The following is a 21,362-nucleotide window of genomic DNA, read 5'->3' on the forward strand; positions in this document are numbered from 1 at the left end:
GCAGGCTTTTACTGTGGGTGAAATGAGGTTTTGCTGAAATGGAGATTCCTGTTAGGTGCTTGTGGATCAGTACATGATTGTACTTTTCTCACCCTGTAATAGAAAACAGACGACTCTCATTATGTGTTCTTTCTAATTTAACCCAGTGGTGGCCCGAGGAGGACAGGCTCCCTCTTTCGGGCCTTGGTTCCTCTCAAGGTTTCTTCCTACTTTACTCTGCTAGGGAGTTGTTCCTTGCCACTGTCGCCTTAGGCTCGATCACTGGGGGTTCAGGCCCTGGAGTCTGTAAAGCTGCTTTGTGACAGTGTCCATTGTAAAAAGTGCTATACAGATAAACCTGGATTGAATACGTACATCCAAATAATAGCATTAACTGCTTTTCTAGAAATGCTCAAACGTGTTAATGGGTGTTGCATGCACCCCCTTATTGTGTAGAAGGAAGTTTTCATATGAAAATTCAAATAATTCTTCCCAAAGATGAGAATTCAAGTGAAGGAGGAACTCTGTAAGAGTGTTCTTAAAAGGCAGCATGTTTGGACTTATGCAACAGCTGCATATTGAATCAAGATAAGTATTAGCTTTCTCAGTGTTATTCTGACGGCTAATAATCCCAACATGACATTGTAAGCACTCAGGCTAAACCTTTGCTTAAACAAAGACATTTGTTACATAGTGGCAAACTCAGTCCTTCATATAGAGTGTCACAAAATGTTGTGCAGTGCAAAGACATCTTAAATTATTTTTCCCAATGCGATATGCATAAAGCAACATTCATATAAGAAAAGATGTCATACAATATCCACTTAAAAGAAAAAATGTGGTAACAAATGCAGGTTTCTGTGTTTTGAATTATTCCTTGCTATAAAACAAACATTAAATCCATTAGTCTAGTTTGTGAGATCATCAGGGAGGATGAATTACGATTAGATGACATCATAATAAAGGAACATTCTATGAAATTACCAGCCCTGTTTCAAGTGGAGAATGTAAGTGCCAAGAGCTCTGCAAGGGCACTATAAAAATGAAAAATAAAGAAACACAAGAAATCCTGATAAAGGGTAGCACATCTGTGAATGCCAGTAACACGAATGTGAAGGTAGCTAAGCAGTCCTCTTCAGTAGCATGGTAAGTTTCTTTTGTCATAAGTTATTGTGTTGCTAGTTGTGAGTCTTCATACATGTTAAAAACTATCTTTAATTTATACTGTACAGTATACTGTATGTTTACAATACTCTATATTATACAGTGTATAGAAGTTATTTAAAAAATCATTTTTATATTTGTAGGGTGAACTCAGAGACTGATAAAAACAGGCAGGCTGCAGCACAGGTATAGTACAGATGGCAAAGGCACTGTTTTGCAAAAAAAAGTTTTTGTGTAATATAAGCTGGATATGGTTTAAAGTTTCATGTACTACTTCAAGGTAACTTCTCAAACATTTGAGGACAAATGTAATGCAGTCTTGCATATATATTCACTCTAACCAGCTGCACTTTTTCTGTTTTGATGTTGTAACTCACTAACTACAACTATGAATAGTAACTGATGAATAGTAAATCAGATTTTGATTGTAGTGAACACTTGCAGTTTCTCTTGACACAGAGAGGGAACAGATCTTCTGAACTAAGTTATTTAAAGCATGGATCATTGGAACACTGAACCCAGAATCCTTCCCTCTATCTATGTATTCATAATGTCTTTATCCAGTACAGGGTGTATCCAATCTCAGCAAGCAACAGGCGTAAGGCACCCTGGATGGGATGCCAGTCTGTTGTAGAGCAGATACACAGACACACACCATCAATTTTCCCAAAAGCCAGTTAACCTACCAGTGTGTCTTTGGACTGTGGCAGGAAACCCACATTTACACGGAGAGAACATACAAACTCCACACAGATAGCAGCCCAGTAATTGAACCCAGAGCCCCAGCACTTCAAAGCAGCAATTCTAACCACAGTGCCACTGCACCACCCTACTACAGAATCCTTGTTGGCCCAAACTGTATTCCTCCAGTACAGAAACACAGATGTGCAACCTGTTAACCATCTCTAATCCGTTCCGCTCTGGAGACAATGACCCTGGGCAAATTCCCTGTTCCTTTCCAGCTGGTTTATGTTCAAAGCCCATTGCCCATTTGCTGTTGACTTGCACCCTGTGCTTCACGTTTCCCACAGCAGCCAGCTGGCGCCCCAGCGGAGAAGCCAGCGAAGGAGGGCGAGATGTCGGCAGAGGAGAGGCAGACGCAGGGACGCGTGGAGGACCAGATCAACGACGAGCACCTCCGGCGCATTGAGCGCATGTTCCGCGAGGCTGATACAGACGGAGGCGGAGGCCAGTAACCGAATCGTGGAGATTCTTAAAGGCCTTCTAACATGAGAATATATGTATATGTACTGAAAACCTGGTTAAAAAAAAGAAGTTTCAAAGCATTCGTGAGTTAATAGGGTTAGTTAGCACAGTTGTACCAATGCTGAATTATAAAAGGTAAATAATAAAACCCCACCCTCCCCAAAGAACACGAGTATCGAGCAAAGGGAAAAGGGAAATGAGGTACAATTCTGTCTTGATCTGTTATGATAATAAAGCATTACAGCTCCGCTGAGCTGGTCTTCTTCCTAAAATGTCCTTTTTGATTTAACTTTGCAGGCTTGGACATGGAGGAGTTTCGAGATGCCATGAAGAAGATTATGGGCGAGGTGGATGATGAGGACCTGGACATCATCTTCATGAAAGTGGACACTAATTGTGATGGCAACGTGGACTGGGTGAGTGGGTCACAGAGCTGCCTTTCGAAACATGCCTGAATGGAAATTAATATTTTAACTCTCTCTAGAAAGCAGCTACAGATCAGCAAGCAAAGCATTGTGGTTCACTGGGAGACAGTAAAATCCTGATGAACCGTTCAAGAAAAGCAATTCGATTTGCCTTGAAAAATATTTTGCTCAGCTGTAGACCTTTCAATTTTGTATTGTTAGTTGACCAGGGACTGCATGCCAGCAATTTTGTTATGATCTTTAAAATGCTGTTGATAGTGTCACATAATAGGAGCCATCTGAGCCCTCTGTTAAGTGCAGACTGATCCTTAATAGGCAGAATTTTGAATAGTTCGAATAGTTTTTAGAATAGAATTGTTTTTGCTTCTTTTTATTGAAATTCAAACTTCTCTGTCCATCTCCGCTGTGACCCTGAAGATGTTCATGCAGCCTAGCTGAGTATTATTCCTTCACTTTGGGCTTTGAAATAAATGATATTGTATAACATTCAGGCTCTGTGAATATTGCAGCAGTTCATGCACAGACTGTCTCAGCGACAGAGAAGGCCCGTAACTACAGCTGGCACAGAAAGGCCCTTGTACATAATTGATATAAATAACTTCTTCCCAGAAAGGACTTGTCCAGAGGGAATACTCATGTTTTGCCGGAGTCAATGGGGTGTTGATAAACAGTATGGATGAAGGTCTTTGATAGCAGCAGGCATGGGGCTTCACATTTCTTGCTTATATCTCCGGCGTGCACTTTCAGCCTGTGCTCCCTGTCTGTGTGGTGTTTGCATGTTCTTCCTGTGGTTGTGTCTGGATGCTCCATTTTCCTCCTGCCTCCCAAAGACAGGCAAGCTATCTATGACAGGACGCTTGAAATTGTCCCTTCCCAAAGCTTGAACCACAAAATGTAAACCTCTTATCAGAACCCAGACCAGAAAAAAACAGATTAGAGCTATGATACAGAAATTGTACCATCACTTCATTTAAATTAGGTGCTTTGAACAATATATCCTAACATGAACCTGAAAGAAATATGGGATCAGTTGTAAAGGAGGTGGTGGTTTTTTTACTTGATTTTATGCTTTTTTCCAGCTTTCCAGGGTGTGAATGTGTGTGGTGCTGTGGATGGGTGTTTTCTAAAGCAGAGTGACTTTTTATAAATTAGTAGGACGGCTCAAGGTTCTCTCCCACCTCCCAGTAGCCCTGCCATCCCCACATCAAGTACAGATTTCACACTGAAACACTTTTTCTCATGTCCCTGCTCTTGCACCTGTGTTTCCAGGATGAGTACCTGAACTACATGCTGCTGGAGTACCGGGAGAAGGATTCCCTTCAGCAGCAGACCAGACCCCTGTACTTCCCCAAGCCACTGAAGATCGTCCCCGTGTAAGGCAGCCCTCTCGGCAGTGACAGTGTTATCTCTTCCTGTAAATGGATCCTAAACACCGGGCAAAACCACACTCTCCCTCCCTGGGATGTGTGCTGGCTGAAGAGGAGCAGGGGTTGAAACCAGAAGTGGGGTGCTGGAATGCCAGCTCTCTGGGCTGGGCCCTCTGCTGTGGTATTCAGAGAGTGTCGCAGCTAGGGTATATTTCCAGTCTAAAAAAGTGGGAAGCTGTTGATGGAAAAGCGGAAAAGCATTTTGCCCAAGTATTTTGCCCAAAAGTACCATCTGTCATTCATTTATGACCCAGTTCTTTCACAGATAGGTCACTGAATTATATTTCCCAAGAAAGACCTCTCAGTTGTTTTTTAAAACTCTCTTTGGCTTTTAGATTAATTAGTTTCAAGAGCTGCTGAGTAGAGGTTCTGCTTTAAATCTGTCAAAACAGCAATCCTCTTCGTCTCCTGCACTTTCAGGATTTTAGCTATAAGCTGCTTTGCCCTTATTATTAAATTGTTTAATTATTATAATGATAATAATGTTATAATAATATAATAATGTAAAAAATATTCATATTTTGACCGAGACTTTCAAAATACAATTTTTACTGAAAGTTTTGGTTCAGTTCAATACAGTTACGTCTTCAGCTCCAGGATCCCTGCACAGGGTTTGAACGCATGAGTCCAGTGCTAACATCTTCTGCCCCTGTTCCTTATTATTCAGCCTCTGTTTCTGTGGTAATGAAGGGTTAACAGGAACAACATATGGATACTGACTTTATTCTGAATTACTTAACCTTGTTAGTACAAACGAAGTAACGACGGACTGGTTTCATTACCAGAATGTCCTCAGAGTGGTATAGCTCATCCCTCTGATTCTGTTGTTCATTAGCAACTGACAAAGTAAATTGATCAATTTGCGCTGGTCTTGGATTTTCAGTCTCTGGCTCTAAGAGAGCTTTGCAGGCGGTGACAGGCCAGTGGATGTTGTAACAGTACAGTATGTGTTAGGTACAGCTGATGGTGCAACCACCCAGTCAGTTCAGCTCATAACACAGCTTCAGTGCAACATATTTAATGTTTTATAGTTGTTTCAGATTCTTTAGTTCATTTTAATTTGTATGGTCTGAGCCCTGAGGCTGTGGTAAGTAATCTGGCTTTTGATGTTGCTGTGCATAGCATTTATTTCGTCTTTCTGAAGGGGCTAAGTCTGTTTTGACAGCAGCGTAATAGGTGTGTTCCTACACTCTGGCAAAAGCTGTCTTTTTTGTTATGGAGTTAAAAGGGTTTCCATGTATCTCTTAAATAATTAAATAGTAAATCTGGTTCTACAGCACAGCCTTTCTGTTACATCTGTGATAGTGCTGGCAGCCGAGTCCCAAGAAAAGATGTTAACGCACTGTAACCCCCAGTTATCTTGCTGAGGAGACACTTATGTGCTGGATAATCTCTTGTGGAATTAAAAGTACTGTACATAGGATTTAATAGATTTATATCCTGCTTTTTAAAAACATATTATGGAAAGAACAGCCCGGCCCAATTTCATTTTGTAGTCTGGTCAGTTTTGTAATACGAACTGTGTTCTAAGCTATTTCCAGCCTATTGCAGAAGTTCACAGTCCCATATTTATGATACTGGCTGTTATCAAAGCAGAGAAAATGCTAATGTTGTGTAGAACAATTGCATCTACAACATAATCATCAGTAGAAGCCTGACCTTTGCAATACATTTCCTATGCAAATCCATCATTGGAGTTGATGAATCAGGCTGTGGGGGACTTCAGATGTCCGAACAGAAATGCTGCCATTATTTTGCTATTTTTAGCAAATCTCCTAAATGGTGATCAAATCAAGACCATTCAGCAATGCTTTTAATGGGAATATGACTTCACTCCAGTGGGAGGCTCTGTGCTCTCATTGGCTGAGATTTTCCCTTGGGCTGGGGGGGAGGACTGTCTTCTCTCCAGTAGGGATAGGGGTGATTGTGTGTGCAACAGCACAGACAGTGTGGCCTGAATGTCTAATAAACCTCTTTCAATGATGAGTCACTTCTCTGGCAATGCAGCACCCTCCCCCTCCCTCCTCACCCCAGTTTGCAGTGGGGTCGCGATTAATGACTCAGTAATGGGCATGGCTCATGTAGCTGTGTATGCATTATTCAGACAAATTCCAGTGTATCGGCTCAATAAATGAATGAATGTGTTCCACTACAAGCAGAATCAGAGCTGAATGCCAACAATAACATAATTCCTGTTCGTCCACTACAAGCACCTGTATTTTAAAGCCAACTAAATATTTCCGTGTGTGTGTTTGGGTTATTTTGACATTATATGGCTTCTGTCTTTTTCCATCCAGACATTTACAGTAGCTCCTCTCACCAATGGAAGCCCTGTTAATGTGTTTACCAGTTTAAGGAGCATCTGTACATGTGTTATTCAGGCAGAGGTCCAAGTAAGCTAAGCTGAGGCTTAAGAGGCACATGTCCCTAAACAAACAGATTGTGAGATGAAGCCAGAGATGTGTGTCTGCAGCACCATAGGGGTCAAATTCTGACCGAACATGTGGTGTTATCTCTCTGAATCACTATATGGTATAGTATTAAAGTCAGCATTAGTATGGACATATGGTTTGACTCATTACACTCTTGTGACATAGATTGGTTCCATGTTTTCCATACGTTACCATGTTGATAATGATTGGAGCACTAGAGTCATGATCAACCTGCCAGTTAAAGAGCTAATGAGAGCTATACTGTTTCCTGGTTAGTTCAAATGACTGGGATTTGCTGGGAGAGTCTTTACTGCTACCTCCTCCCTGTGTATGAGTGTGTTTGCCTGGCTTGGCCCTGCCTGATACTGGCTCTTATGTCTTTAGGGCTCATTGTGAGGTGATAGTGCGGCTGCAGTTCTATCCTTTCCAGACACCCCAGGCAGACAAGAAGGATTCTGCCGAGCAGAGTGGGCTCCCCAAGGCACGGACCCAGCTGGGCCGCTACCTCTCCATCAGCCGGGATGGACTCCTGTACTACTGGAGCGAGAGATTCAAGCTGCTCCGGACTGTCAATGTGAGGCCATGGGCAGACCCTCACAGGCCCAGTGTATTCTCACACATCACTACTTAAAAACACAACCGGACGATCCTCTAGGGCCTCTAGGGATCCAGAGCTTGAAACTTAAGGTTGGAAATATGTTTTCGGTGTCTTTGTAATCCTAATTGAATTTAAGAGCAGAGACTGTTTGAAAGCCTGTGTCTCGTTGATGTGATTATGTGTGGGGAAGCAGGTTGAAGTGGGGCAGGAAGTGTCTATCCTTGTGAGCACTGGCCTTGGGCGCTGAAGTGTCCGCTGCATTTCAGCTGGACACTCCGAGGCGCAGCCACGCCCATCCCATCTGGGTGACCGACATGATCTGCCTGAGCAACTTGAACCTGCTGGCCATCTCCTCCACCGGCCGAGACGTGGGTGTGTATGTCAGTGACTACAGCACTGCACTCCTTCTCTGTATAATGCATTGTGTGGTGATGTTTTTAACACTTTGTAGGTGCAAGGACAGAGCAGTGAGTTAGAATATCTGTCAACTGGCAGATCTGTTTCATAAGTTCATCAGACAAACAGCTCAAGATGGTTACAAAACTAATGAAAGACTGAGCAAGAATACTTTGGGATTGAGTGTGGCACGTGTTAAATATTCTGAAGTGTAACTTTTTAAGAGATCATGCACTGGTTTATTTTAAATGTGATGAAAGAAAAATACAGAATGCACTTTAAAAAGCTTTTTTTTTTAAACATCAGAATTCTACGACATCAGTGCCAGCAAATGTGACATTGTCTTTTCCCTCACTGGGCTGGACAGCTACATTCTGGTTATGGACTACTGGTAGGTACCAATCTGCATGAGTAAAACAGGGTGTTCTGTTATCTGTGCTACTCATTTCTTACCTGAAGGTCAAGGATGACTTCATTCTCTCTGTATTCACTGTCTACAGGAGCTCTCATAATGGGTTATCCTGGTTGCAGCCAAATACCGAACTGTACTCATATATTCCAGAAATCACTTCACATGATTTTATTTCTGTTCTTTTAAGGTCTGATGGGAAAAAAGGTGTGTTTTCCATGGGTGATGCAGGAGGCAGTATTTCAGTCTTCACATCTTCAGACGTTATCCGGTATGGACTCTTCAGCACTCTGAACAGCACCTCTAAAACAGGTACAGTCTCAGTCTCTGCCCAGGACAGCTGACCATTCCAAGAAAAATCTAATAATATCAACTGACTTCCCTAGCAGTTTGCATGAATAGTAATCGTGTGTGATAGTGAGGTGTCTAGGAAAGATATTTGTTGGGTGGGTTTTTTAATCAATTTAAAGTTAAAAAGTAGGTTTTTATCGAATCTATCAAAATTGCACACATACTTTTTTGGGGTTCTGTTTAAAATTATTTTGTGGCGGTGTACGTTCTGAATAAGATCCATGGAAGTGGAAATTGCTTGAGGAGTTCTTGGCAAAATAATGTCAGAAACCACATTAGTAAACAAGGCCTATGTTTCTATTCATGTTTTTTAATATTGTACCTCTCTACATTACATGTTTTCTATGTACAGTTTATAAGTAACATTCTACATCATTGGTTTTATTTTCTTGTATAGTAAAAGTGCAGTATACAGTAGCTCTTCCCTGTGTTTTCTATGCATTTTTGTGAAGAAATATATTGTTTGGAGATATAAAAATGTTCTTTATGTTTCCCTCCGCTCCAGGGTAGAAATCCTGAAGTGACTTCAGGTCCTCTGGCTGGAACTATTAATGGCTCCTCTCAGAGTGAAGTAACTCGATTATGAAAACGGCTTTCTAGTCTAAGTCACATCAATAGTAATAGAAATCCCACGGTGACTGTGAATGACGAACACCAAACTAAATGTCAGAACTGAAACCCTAAAAACAAATTTCTTTAACCATTTGAGGTTAAGCCTACTGTAAGTGTGCCTTCTATCGTTTATACTACTCGTCTGAATTGCTTTCTCCCAGCTGATGTTTGGATCACTACAGAGTTGATTTTCTAGAAATAGCACATATTCTAAGTAATTAATATTGATGAAAGGATAAAAAAAAATAGTGAATTCTCTGACATAACTTTTCATTGATATATTGAGCACGTAGGTTGTTGCTTATTATTCAGTGCTCCATAAAGGCAACAAAAAAAAAACACAGACACACGTATATATAATATATAGATATCAAATTTAGCTTGTTTGGTTCTGAGTAGCTAATTGATCTGAGGATGTCACCCAGCTGTATCTTGAAAAAAGCCAAGGTATGAGCTTTCACAAAATGGCTGGGCAGCTTATTCAAGACTCCTGCAGCCCTTTGTGTAAAAAAAAAGTGTCTCACATTCTCAGTTTGTATCTACCATTTAGTTTTGTGTCCTCTGGCTCATGTTTGATGTTGACTGGTGACATCTTTGCAGTGCCTTTGTGCATTTTGAAAGATTGGACCAGTCCCCCCATTGTCTCTTTTTATTCTGGACTAAACAGATATAGTTCAGGACAGTCCTTTAAGCCCTAGAATGTATCTGGTCACTCTTCCCCAGACTGGTTAACTTCTCCAATGCAGTATGTTCATAACCAGTCCACCTGCTTCTGTTTGCAGTGCGATTCTGGACAGCAAGTGATTTTCAAGTGGAGATTTGCCATGGAACTAATAAATCATTTGTAGTCTCGGATTCTTATTCTTAACAATTCTTTGTTTTACAGGTGGAAAATGTCGCATCCCTACACCAGCTTTGTTTAAAAATACATCCAACATTTACTTGTGCTTCAGAGTTTCTGTAAGTAGCGGATCTATATTGCATCAAAGTAGCTGTAATATTCAAGAGAAATTTAAAGTTTGGCACCTGCTATTCGAATGGCTCAGTTGTCTATACACGTGACTGCCTTAGTTATATTCCGAGCCATGATTTAAGATAGTTGTATGAAAGCAGAATGAGTCTGAAATTGGTTCAGCTAGAGATCACCAGATACAAGAGAATAAATAAACTACTGTAGAATAATACCAAAATAAATTTCTATCTACGTTTGATTCTTGTCCTCGATAGTTTTGTCATGTCCCAGATTTCGTCTTGTTTCCCATGAGAGTCTGAGGCATGGATAATAAGTATTTCTGCTCATGAGCGTGGCTCATTCCTTGCTGTTTCACACTCTTTCGGGGTTTTGTGTGCAGGCTCTCCACAGTGACTGGTGCTACCAGATCAAGTTCATCCCAGAGCTGAACGCTGTCGCCACCTGCTCTGCTACTGACAACAGCGCCATGGTGCTGACCCTGGTGCCCCACTCCCAGAAGAGCCGAATTCAGTACGGCTGCTTCCCACCTCCCTCCCTCACTCTGCTCCAGCCCTTTGTACACCTTCTGTTTTGAAATGAAATGATCTCAAAGTTTTCCTGACCAATCCTGAATCGGAATACTCCTCTTTTCTGTGATTCACAGTAACTCAGCTTTTCATCTAAGGAAAGGCATTTTATGCTTTGACTATTCCCCAGAGTTTAATATACTTGGTAAGTAGTATGTTGGATCTGATGTATTTTTGCAATTTGTATTAGACGTTTTTAACTGGCCAAACCTTTAGACAGAACAGAATAGAGGTGTTGTAAAGGAGTAAAAATCCATGCTAGGGAGAAATACAACCATGTTTTGATGATAATACATTTAAAAAACCTCACATAAATGTTCAATAGCTAGTAACTGAAAGAGCAAATTTCTGTGGCTACAGATTATTTCCAAAATATACAGCTATATACAGTTCCTTATATAAATTTTGTAAACATATTTCTTTGCCATCTTCAACAGCTCTTTAGATTGAGATAATGTTGTTAATATGTGGTTACAAAAAAAACAGAGCAGAAGTACAAACTGGACCTTAGTGAAGAAGAACCTGTGGGAGGTCAAAGTGTGTACAGAATAGAGTACAGTTTTAGCAAGAGCAAGACAGCACTGTCGCAGGGGCTGACTCTTGTGGCAATCTTCTCGCTGCGCCTCGCTCTGCTGCAGTGACAGGAGGATTTGACAGGATCGTGAGAATCTGGAACCCCTACGTCACAAACTGCGCCACCTCCCAGATGAAGGGGCACATGTCCGCCATCACCCACATTGTGGTCAACGGGCGCGACAACAAGATCATTAGCATTTCCAAGGACAAGGTGAGTTGCCCAACGAGAAGTGGAAGAAGAAAAAAATTCTTGTCCATTGTCTATTTCTTTTGAGATGGACATAGATCTACTTTTTGTTGGAAGTTTTAAGCTTTCCTGAAAAAAAAAACAGTTTGTGTAGCATTAGATCTTGCCAAAGTAAATACAACAGAATGGCTGGATGTTGGGTCAATGATTGAGCATGGTGAAGACTTCAATTGGTGAAGTTATAGGAGTTGAGCTCTTTGATCGTGGGTTTGAGCCTGGATCATGTCTCTAGCCTACTGTGACCAGTATTCCTCAAGAGTCGACACCACAATTGGCTGTGCTCCACCAAGGGTGGGGTGGGAATAATAAAATAAGCTCACTTAGTGACACAGCGACCCCTGTGGCCACCCAGGTACTTGTAGGCATGAAATGAGGCTGGTGAGGGATGCACCGCTCATGCATTTCAATGCTTTTTGTTTTGAGAATGTGCGTGTCTGGGACCTGCAGGACTGCGCTTGTCTCCAGAACATCCACTCAAGAAACATGCCCTTGGGCAAGTTCCCCATCTCAAGCATTCACTACAGCAAGGACACCAACACCCTGGCCCTCTCCACCTTTCAGGTTGGCAGTGCTGGTCTTCCGTCCTGATTCTTCTTCTCACTTAGCGTTTGCTTCTTTGGTTTTTTTATCATAGATTTCTTAAAGCTTCAGAAAATTGCACTGAGCAGGAGTTCTGATTTTTTAAAAACGTATTATTCCAAATCGAATTATTTTTTGTTTGCATGAAAAAAAAAAAGAAGTTGGCTTCTGCTCAGGGAAAACAATCCCAGTTTGTGATGCATAGACTGCTGTGGTGACAATTTTAAGGGAGCAGAAGCTAAAAGCAAGTCAGCTTTTGTATATATAATATACTCTATGCTGCAGGAAGAAATACTGTTGCCCAGTAATGATGAGAGAATGTGAGACTTTCTCCTTGTGCTCATCATTGCTGTAGATTGGTGTTCTGTATGGTGCAGTGGAAGATGTAGAGGCCAGCAACAAAGCAGCCACATCCCACGAGCAGTCACTGTGTGCTGCGCTCTACAACAGCAACTTCAAACAGGTATGTCAGGTAGTGAGGGCGTTATAGGATTGAATTGGAGTACTCAGGATTATAGATACACTGCTGTGGACTTTAGAAAATAAATAGATGGTTTGTCTGTTCTTGAAGGTGATTTTTGTAAGATTATTTTGGCTTCTACTCTCTGCCTATCTTATTGGACTATTAGGATAACCCCTGACAGATTTCATAATTGTAATAGTTGTCATAGATGGACCCAAACTGGGGCTGTGAAAAACTTCTCTGAGTCCCTACTGTTCTGAAAACATTAGCTGCTGTGATCAGCAGAGAACTCTTCTCTTCCAGTGGGCCCTGTTTCTCCTGTGGGGCGCTTGTGTCACTGCAGGTTGGCAGGTTCAAGGAGCACATGTACAGTACATGTATTTCATCAGTTCCTGAGCTTCTCTGGAGAGCTAAGTCCTAAAGTCAATTGTGGACCCCAAACAGGGTGGGTGTGTAAGAAGAAATGAATGTCCATTCCACATGTAGAAGCAGTGGATCGGGGCTGCGGTGGTCCTGCTGGCTCCTCCTGCATGCTTCTGACTTGCTTTGCTCCTGAGCCTCAGGCCTCTTCCAGCGCAGGCCTCCTGCAGCATGGGGTTTTCTTGACTCGGGTGTCCGTCTGTTCTAGGTGGTGAGCGGCTGTCACAGCGGTGTGGTAAGCGTGTGGGACATCCTCACAGGTGAGAAGGTCATGCAGTTCGCCACCTGTCCGGAGAGAGGGGTGGAGGTCACGGCCATGGCCTTTGACGGCCCCAAGAGACGTCTCATCACCGGCTCGAAGGACGGCTCCCTCAGGCTGTGGAACTTCAACAACGGGGCTTGCCTCTTCGAGCTGCCCAAGCTGCATGACTCTGAAGTGCGTACTGCAGCGATGGTGGACACTTTGAGCGCAAGCATTAACACTGTTCTTCCTGAACAGCATTTTTCTCATTTTCCCAAGATTTTACCATACTTCATCATGCATCTTCTTTGCTACAGTTTCCTGTGTTTAGTGCAAAGCAGTCATTCTTACCATACATCAGTATACTCTATAAGGCTTTTACATGATTTCATTGCACCTTACTACACTTTTCACTGCTTTTACTGTTGTACACCACAGTAGACTTTCAAGATGGAAGCCATCAGTGTTATGCATTAAAAATAATACACATTACAATGTTTGGGACACGATTGTAGCACTACGACACTTTGCTCCTGAATGGCTAAGGTTAAAGATACCAGCAAGGACATGTTTTGCTTTTCTACTGCATATAATTTCATATACAGTATTATGAATAGCATTTATATATTTCTATACATTGCAATACTTGTATTTGCTTAGGAGTTTTTGTCATTGACTTGCAGGTGACTGGGATTCTGTATATCAACCAGAGGATTTATGTTTCCGGTTGGAGTAAAAGAGTGGTCTTGTACCTGTGAGTAAAAAAAAACACCTTCTGATTAATGTCACCAACCGATATAACACTTGTCAACAGTTGTCATCATGGAAGACATAACGCACATCCATTGCTCCCCTTTTCCCAAGGCACGGAAACAGAGGAATATTGATTTACTGTAACAAATATTTCTTCTGAAAGAAAAGAGGCACTGCGCACAAGTTCAGACCTGTCCCTCTCTGTCACAATGTTTCATTTAAGCTGAATACTACTGAGGATTTTACAGTTTGTCAGGGGTTGTAATGCTGTAGCTTGTAAGACTTTAAAATACGCATCTGCTGAAGAGAGCAAAAACCGCAAAAAGATATACAGGTATACATTTTAAATAACAGACATACTATATGTGAAATTATCAAATCCATAAGCCACATCCTTGACTTCAGTAATAACATTCCAGTTATTTGATCATTAGACTCGAAGTTTTAGCTCATCTTTTTGGTGATGGACAGGGATTCGAAAGAGGACGATGAAATGGAGTATCGGCTGTGGAACTGCTATCACTCAGAGGATATCTTCTCCATGGACGCCCACAGCCACAAACTGCTGGTCACCGCTTCCTACAACGGGGACATCATTGTATGGAACATCGACTCGGGTCAGGCCTTCTGCCGGTTCAACGCCAGGGAGAGCCCCCTGCCCCTCCTGCCCATCAGGGTGAGTTGGTTTCTGCAGTGTTAAGTAGACAAGAGAGCACATGGAGCACACAGGGTAATTACCACGGTGAAAGCAGGGTAAGATGTAGTAAAGTACTGTGATGTCAGAGCATGATGAGCTATGCTAAAGCACAGCACAGTAAGCTCAATGCCTGATGTAAGCATGCTGTACTGCTGTTTAGAGGTGACATGCTTTATTCTTCGGAATATCGCAAGTGGCAATGACTGGCAAATGTCTGGCAAATATTTAATATTTAACATATTTAATATAGAAAAAACTTGAAAGCACATTCTCATATATCTTAGAGGTTCATTCCTTCTCGGTCATTTTGCTTGGGTAGTACTTCACCTGATTACCTGCTTGTGCTGCCGAAGATATCTTAGATATCTAATATATGTGGTATTTTCCTGGTGTTCTTTTAAAGAGTTTCTGTGGTAAAGCAAGTCATTAGCTACAGACCTCAAATCATGCCAGGTTCAAACTTGAGGTTCTGCTTCCTGACCTTTAAGTATGGCGATAGTATTTTATGATGATGTTTCTTGAGGAGAGGGACAATGAGAACACAGAACGGTCTGTGGTCAGCCCTGCTCCTCCACAAGGTGAGAGCTCAGGCACCAGACCTGACGCTCTGTGTACTTGACTTCCGGGGGCAGGTGATTGATCAAGGCAGTGCTCGTCGGGAGGGCAGTCCTTCTGGCTCGGAGGAGTCCCTGAGCAGTGAGGAGGATGTCGGTGATTCCCGGAGGCAGACTCCTGCGGGCACCGACAAGTCCGGCGTCAGCGGGCAGAGAGCTCCTGCCTCGGCTCCTCCTGCTCTGAAGAGAACCAGCCAAATACGTCTCCAACAGGCAGGAGGCAGTACAACATCACATTGCCCTCCAGGGCTGAAGCCTTGCAGATTTACATTCTTCTTGCCCCCTTTCAGTGCTTGCTGTTTTGGCTGCATGTACTGGTCCAAATTATATACAGAAGAGCTCTTCACAGATGTGTCTACTGACAGCTCAACATCTGGCTATAAGGCACAAAATACAAATTAAACTGAAGTAAAAGCCATAAAACACCTCAGAGCATAACTTATTAATTTTTATTGTTCTGCTGTAAACCTAAAGAGTTTTCAGAATCTGTAAAACAGACGGAATGACAGGAATTTACAGGAATTCTTAAGGATTTTTTATATACTTTCTCTGAAGTCTGCATGAATTTATTCTTGGTGTTTGCTCAACCATCCAAGTCTTGTTTATGTTTTTTGAAGAGTCCACTATACCTTACGGAGACACCATTTAACAGCATTGCCCTGTATACGGATGACATCTAGTCACTGGCTTTTCGATAAGAATGTTTATTTAGCACAAAAACATTCTCTGACCACCACCTGCTTTTTCTGAAGGAGAAGCGACACAGTTCCCAGGAAGTGAGCCCTGTGTCGGACACAACGGACAGTGATGATGACTGGACAAGTAAGGGGAAGAGACCAGCCACCACCTCCACCATGGAAAATATGGAGAAAGAGATGGATATAGAGGAGAAGCTGGACAGACCTAGGCTGGCTGTGGAGAAGGTACACTATGTATTAAAACTGTCAAACTGTCATGATTGTCACTAATGAACTGTTTCATTTAGTGCAAAAAGACCTAAACTTACTGAAAATGTGTTGTGTTACAAGATGAGAATAAATCCGGCAGCCATTTCCAATGGAGATAGAACAAGTATATATGTGTCCATCACATCCTGTTCAACATTCACCTCTCTTGGATAAAGTAACTTTGCTATACCGTAAAAAGTCTAAAAGCTGTGTAACAATACTAAAACACAAACTTCTATTCTAATGTTAGAAAGCAAATTCAAAAGCGTGTTTTAACTGTTTAGATGACAAAAGGGCAGGGCATTTGTACATAGTGGACTTGGGGGAAAAACAAGATATGGACCAGCTTGCCTACACAATCAAGTAGCCATGGTAACACACCCAGGAGCCACTGGCCATGTCTTTAAATACACAGCAAGCTAATGATGTAACTGGAGATTAGGTCCTCAACACAGCAACAACAGCATCAGCAGGGAAAATTACTTTTTTCTGCAGTAGCAAACAGCCTACATGGCAATTACCGAGTTCATCTAAAATGACCAAAGGCTATACTTTGAAAAAACAAAAAAGGCGTTCAGTATTTCTGTTCCTCACCTCCGTCATGCTAGAGCAATCTAGAGTTAAACCGTCTTGTCTCCACGTTGTTTCTGGTTCTCGTTTGCTTGCATTTAAAAAATCTCGACACAATTAAGCTTTAAACCCGAGCTTGTTCAAGTCTCGACGTAGTCTAAAAATGGCTGAAGGCCTGCGATGACTGAGCTCAGCTGACACCTTGTGGTGGGGAGAGTGTATTCCTCATGGACGTAAGGGAGGGTCTGTGTTCTGCTTGAGCTTTTTTGTGGCTTGATCACACCCTTAACTGAACTTACTAAGGGCTGTATCACATTTTTTTTAAATGTAATCTTTCAGTATATTAGAGATTTTAGAAAAAGGCATTTTCTAAAAATGTTGACATTGAGTGAAAACTCATAGGCACTGTGTTCTTAACAGTTTGGAAGCTCTGAGTTGAAATTTCAAAGCACTCCAGCTTATGGTTGGGATATAGACTTCTGCTTTTGTTTGTTTTTTTGTGGTTGTGGAGAATTATTCAGAACAGCCTCGTTTAATTTAAAAAAAATCAAAACGACAGCTGTTTTACCGCCTGTATTTTTGGATTGTAGCAATCTTCCACACCAGACAACAATGTGTGCATTGTGTAGCCCTCTTCTTTACTCTTCCACTGCAAGCCTGGGGTGCTTAGGGAGGAATTGTGGTAGCAGAGAGCTGGGATACGCTGCAGCAACAGGATCCTCCAAGCCAAGGGACGATAACTATCCCGTTATCCTCCAGGAGGATTTCACTGGAAGGGGTACTTGCAAAGCACCGTTAACTCCTCTTTTCCTAAAGGGGGTTACTGTAATCGAAATGAACTCAACCCTGATGGCTACTGAATACAGCTGGAGCCCCTGGCTCCTTTCTTTAATTCTTTATTCATGCCTCTTCTAAAGAGGGGGTACAGCCGCTCTTCTCCGAGACCCCTCGGCGTGTGTTTCTACCAGCTGGTTTGAAGTCTGAGCACTGCACGCTCTGTGATCTGCCACCTCTTCAGGTTGTGTTCCTGCGCACCCGGGAGCGCAGCCCCAACACGGCGATTCTCCTGACCAGCGCGGCTGATGGCTACATATACGCCTGGTCCATCAGCCACCAGGGGGGGATGCTGGGAAAGTTCAAAGCAACGCATGGCAGTGACACCGCTGTCTGCTCCATGTCCACAGACCTGGAAGACCAGATGCTTCTCACAGGAGACACCAAGGGCTACATAATGGTAAAGACCACATTTATAGGAAGACTTGCCTTACAGTAAAAACGGAGAGGGGGGGGGGTTGACCATGAAAGTAAATATTAAAACCTGAGATTCACATTTCAGAAACTTATGTTTAGAAAAAATACAGTAAGGCAAAGAAGTCCAAGACTGGGGATTTTTTCCTGCTATAAATACATTTTAATTGATGTGCGAAATGTATGTGGACTTGAAGACATATATTGTATTGCAGAGAGCTTGAGAATGTCCAAAATGAGAAATATAAAAGGTTCAGAGACCACATTTAGTGCGTCTTTCTCAAAGAAGGTGACAGGTGTCTCTTATTGAGGAAGTCCCAGCATTGGATTGTCTGTCTCTTGTGCCTCCGTGTAGATATGGGACATTGAGAATTACTGCTACTGCATGGGAGATGAGAAGCAGTCCTGCTGGAGTGAGGAAGAGGAGGGAGAGGGAGGGAAATGCCTGAGACTAGCTGACCTCATCCCAAAATACTGCAGAGTGCGGGGTCCCAGAAGCCTGGTAGTTAAGGAAGAGAAAGAGGTAATACAGGTGAATCTTGGTCACAATTTGTACCCATTGAAAGGCAGGACTGCACGATGATGCCTTTCATTAATAGACTTACTGTCCGCTTTTATGATTTGAAGGTATGGGGTGGATGGAACATCACCCTCGTCCCCCCAAAACTGCTCAGCTCTTGGAGGTGCCACCTGAAAGCGGTTACTCACCTGGAGTATGTGGACAGATTTCAGCTCATAGTCACGGCCAGCCTGGACTGTAATGTCCGTCTGTGGAGCATAGCAGGCAAATACATTGGTAGGCATGAAAGGGAGACATCTGGTGCTGCAAGTTATGTGTTAACTTGTACATCAATAATATTTTAAAAATGCTGAATGATAAGAATTAATTTAAGAGGTCATGAAGTAATAGAATTTTACTAATGTCTCGGTGAAACTCTTTTGCATGGACTTGCTGTTGCAAATGCAGCAACGAGATTCTGAGTCCAGCAGTGTTATGTATTAGCAGTTAGCAATGAGGCACATGGTCTGTGTGTGCAGTGTTATTCATAACCTGTGTCCTGGCATTGACAATCCGAAGTTCAGAAAGGACCTTCATCCTGTACGTTATCTGCTGGCCTTGCTCATGTGCCAAGGCCCTCCTTGAGAAACACTAACCCACTGACTGCCTGACACTCGGAGAGAACAAAGAACATCTACTGTTACAGACAGCAAGAGAATCTACCTGCTCAGGATAAGAGGACCAAGTATGACAAGCACTCTCCTGCAATTCTTTTGTCTCCAGGCACCTTTGGCCAAGCTGTGTGGCGTGTGGGTGTGCCCCCTGTCCCCCCTACGGAGTTGCCTGCAGATCTAAGAAGGGTGGGATCCTGCCAGACCCTGAGGGTACTCAACGCGGGCTCTCACCCTCACTGGAAGTAAGTCTCCAGGAACCCCCCCCCAAACCGGGGAGGCCCCCCCAGTGAGACTCAGGGTTATACAGCAAAGACATCATCTCTTCATTCTGCAAATTGGCCTCAAGCTGCGTCATAAGTCAAAACATGTTACATTATGAGGAAGCAGCTCCTTCTGGGTGCATTGGTGGAATCAAGAGCTCAACAGGATGCCAGTTCATCGCAGGGCACACACACACCCACGAGTACAGAGACACCGGTTATGTTATCTAGTACTGCTGGTTGCATGGGGAACAAAAGCTTAACATCTAAGAGTTGTAATTTACCCTGCCATCCTAGGAGAATTTTAAAAAATCATATTTTATTTGAGCAGGTTCATTGTGTTTCAGTAAATAAAAAAATACCGTTTTCTGAGTTTTATCACTTTCCTGGGACATTAACACCTCCACCCAAGAGCAGTGCTCCAAGTAAGCTAGTTCATAAAGAAAAGGTCAACTCTTAACTTGAATTCTGTCTGTGAAGTTCCCTTGATTCGAAAGTAGAATGTTATGGCAAAGGACGAGCGCCATAAAAATGCTCCGTTAAAACAGTCTGAGGTCGTGCATCTGCAGCTGTGCCAAGAAACTGATGGAGAGGCTGGTCAAGCAAAGGCGGCAGCAATCAGTGATGATGAACTTCAAGCTGGCCAACAAGGATTACAGCTCCAAACTGCAGGAGCTCCTGCCCACCGACCCCTGCATCGCCGAGTACAGCCAGGAGCAAATCGAGGAGACGTGGAGGAAGTGGCAGGTCAAGGGGAAACAGGTACAACCTGACCGCGGTTGTGCAGACCCTGTCACAGCTGGCTGATGGCAACAAACTGGAAGCCCTTTCTGTAGTATTTAACATGCAAAGCAACTGAGTGCCTTTACCGATTCGACTGGTAAAAGTGGTACCATTTCTAAAAGAAGAAAAAACTTTCATCAGTGTTATATATTTAGCTCTCCCACCATTGTGTTCCAGAGAAGCATTGTACTGGGCAGAGCTTACAAACAGAAGGTCAGGCACCATCTGCCCAACCTACCCGATGTCAACACATCTTTCAGCAGCAGAGAGCAGGCAAGTCACCTTTTATTATCATATATGATAATATAAATATGAATTTAGTATATTAATACAAATACTTTTTAATTGTATACATATTTTGATCAATTTATTTTTTAAAAATTACAAGGTCAATTTATGATTCCCAGTACTTTAAGAAATGAACAGTGCAGTTACCTTCCTGTGGTAGACAACGCAGGAAGACATGGAAAACCATGCATATGATCTTAAATCAGATCCCGGAGAGCTAGTGCATCTGCAGATTTTCCTTGCACTAAGACTGATAAAGACCTGAACTGGCTCGTTAATGATTTAAATGGACCAAGCTCTTCAGGTGTGGGTATTTTAAATATTTCCCAAAAATCTTCCTATGGACCCTTTAGGACCACGAGTGGACACCCCTGAATCATCTAAACCATTACGTACTGCTTTATGTTACTGTATGTTCTTATGCTTCACTGTGCTCCAGCTGAGGATCTACAAGTCCATGCCCTACTCCTCACTCACCCCAGTCACACAGCCGCCCATCCCGGCGGTACTGAGAGAGCAGCAGCTGAAGACCCAGGAGGGCCTCGAGCCTATGGGCAAGCAGAAGCGCCTCAACAAACGGCAGACTCACCTGCGCTTCACCCCAGCAAACAAAGTCGCCAGAAAGAAATCTCCAGCTGGCAAACCAAACGGGAGCAACAGCGCACCTGCGAAGAAGGCACCAAGCCTGTGAAAGAGCCGCTAATCTGCACTCTGGCCTTGCTTAATAACTGGAGGAAGTAGCAGAAGTTCTCAAGAATAAGTGAAATACAAATTCCCCTTTGAAATGTTGTGTGTCAGTGTTTTTTGTGTGAGTTGCTGGAGATCACCACGGGACAAAATTTTACAAGACAGACTGGATTTAAAGTGAATTTTCAGTTGATTTCTCTAAAGTACAGTGCATCAATAGGACTGTGTATCTCATAGCTTACAGCAGTAAAATCAGAGGTAAAAATTTGAGCCACTTA

General features: G+C 42.6%; 1 protein-coding gene across 1 annotated transcript; it reads left to right on the forward strand.

The window, feature by feature from the left end:
• The first annotated feature begins 1,021 nt into the window (after positions 1-1,021).
• LOC148817905 (WD repeat-containing protein on Y chromosome-like) lies at positions 1,022-21,316 on the forward strand. The gene is made up of 27 exons (XM_088937492.1): positions 1,022-1,125; positions 1,287-1,329; positions 2,175-2,331; positions 2,647-2,765; positions 4,044-4,147; positions 7,018-7,207; positions 7,498-7,603; positions 7,934-8,018; positions 8,227-8,348; positions 9,886-9,959; positions 10,352-10,482; positions 10,616-10,683; positions 11,177-11,325; positions 11,785-11,922; positions 12,296-12,403; positions 13,032-13,259; positions 13,748-13,818; positions 14,289-14,493; positions 15,147-15,341; positions 15,881-16,051; positions 17,664-17,879; positions 18,249-18,416; positions 18,521-18,689; positions 19,176-19,308; positions 19,896-20,088; positions 20,287-20,382; positions 20,837-21,316. The coding sequence occupies exons 1-27, from the start codon at positions 1,022-1,024 to the stop codon at positions 21,086-21,088; spliced, it is 3,795 nt and encodes a 1,264-aa protein (XP_088793618.1). The 3' UTR covers positions 21,089-21,316.
• Positions 21,317-21,362: the final 46 nt, after the last annotated feature.

Source organism: Atractosteus spatula, chromosome 19 (genome assembly GCF_055471065.1).
Source record: "Atractosteus spatula isolate fAtrSpa1 chromosome 19, fAtrSpa1.hap1, whole genome shotgun sequence".
NCBI lineage: Eukaryota > Metazoa > Chordata > Actinopteri > Semionotiformes > Lepisosteidae > Atractosteus > Atractosteus spatula.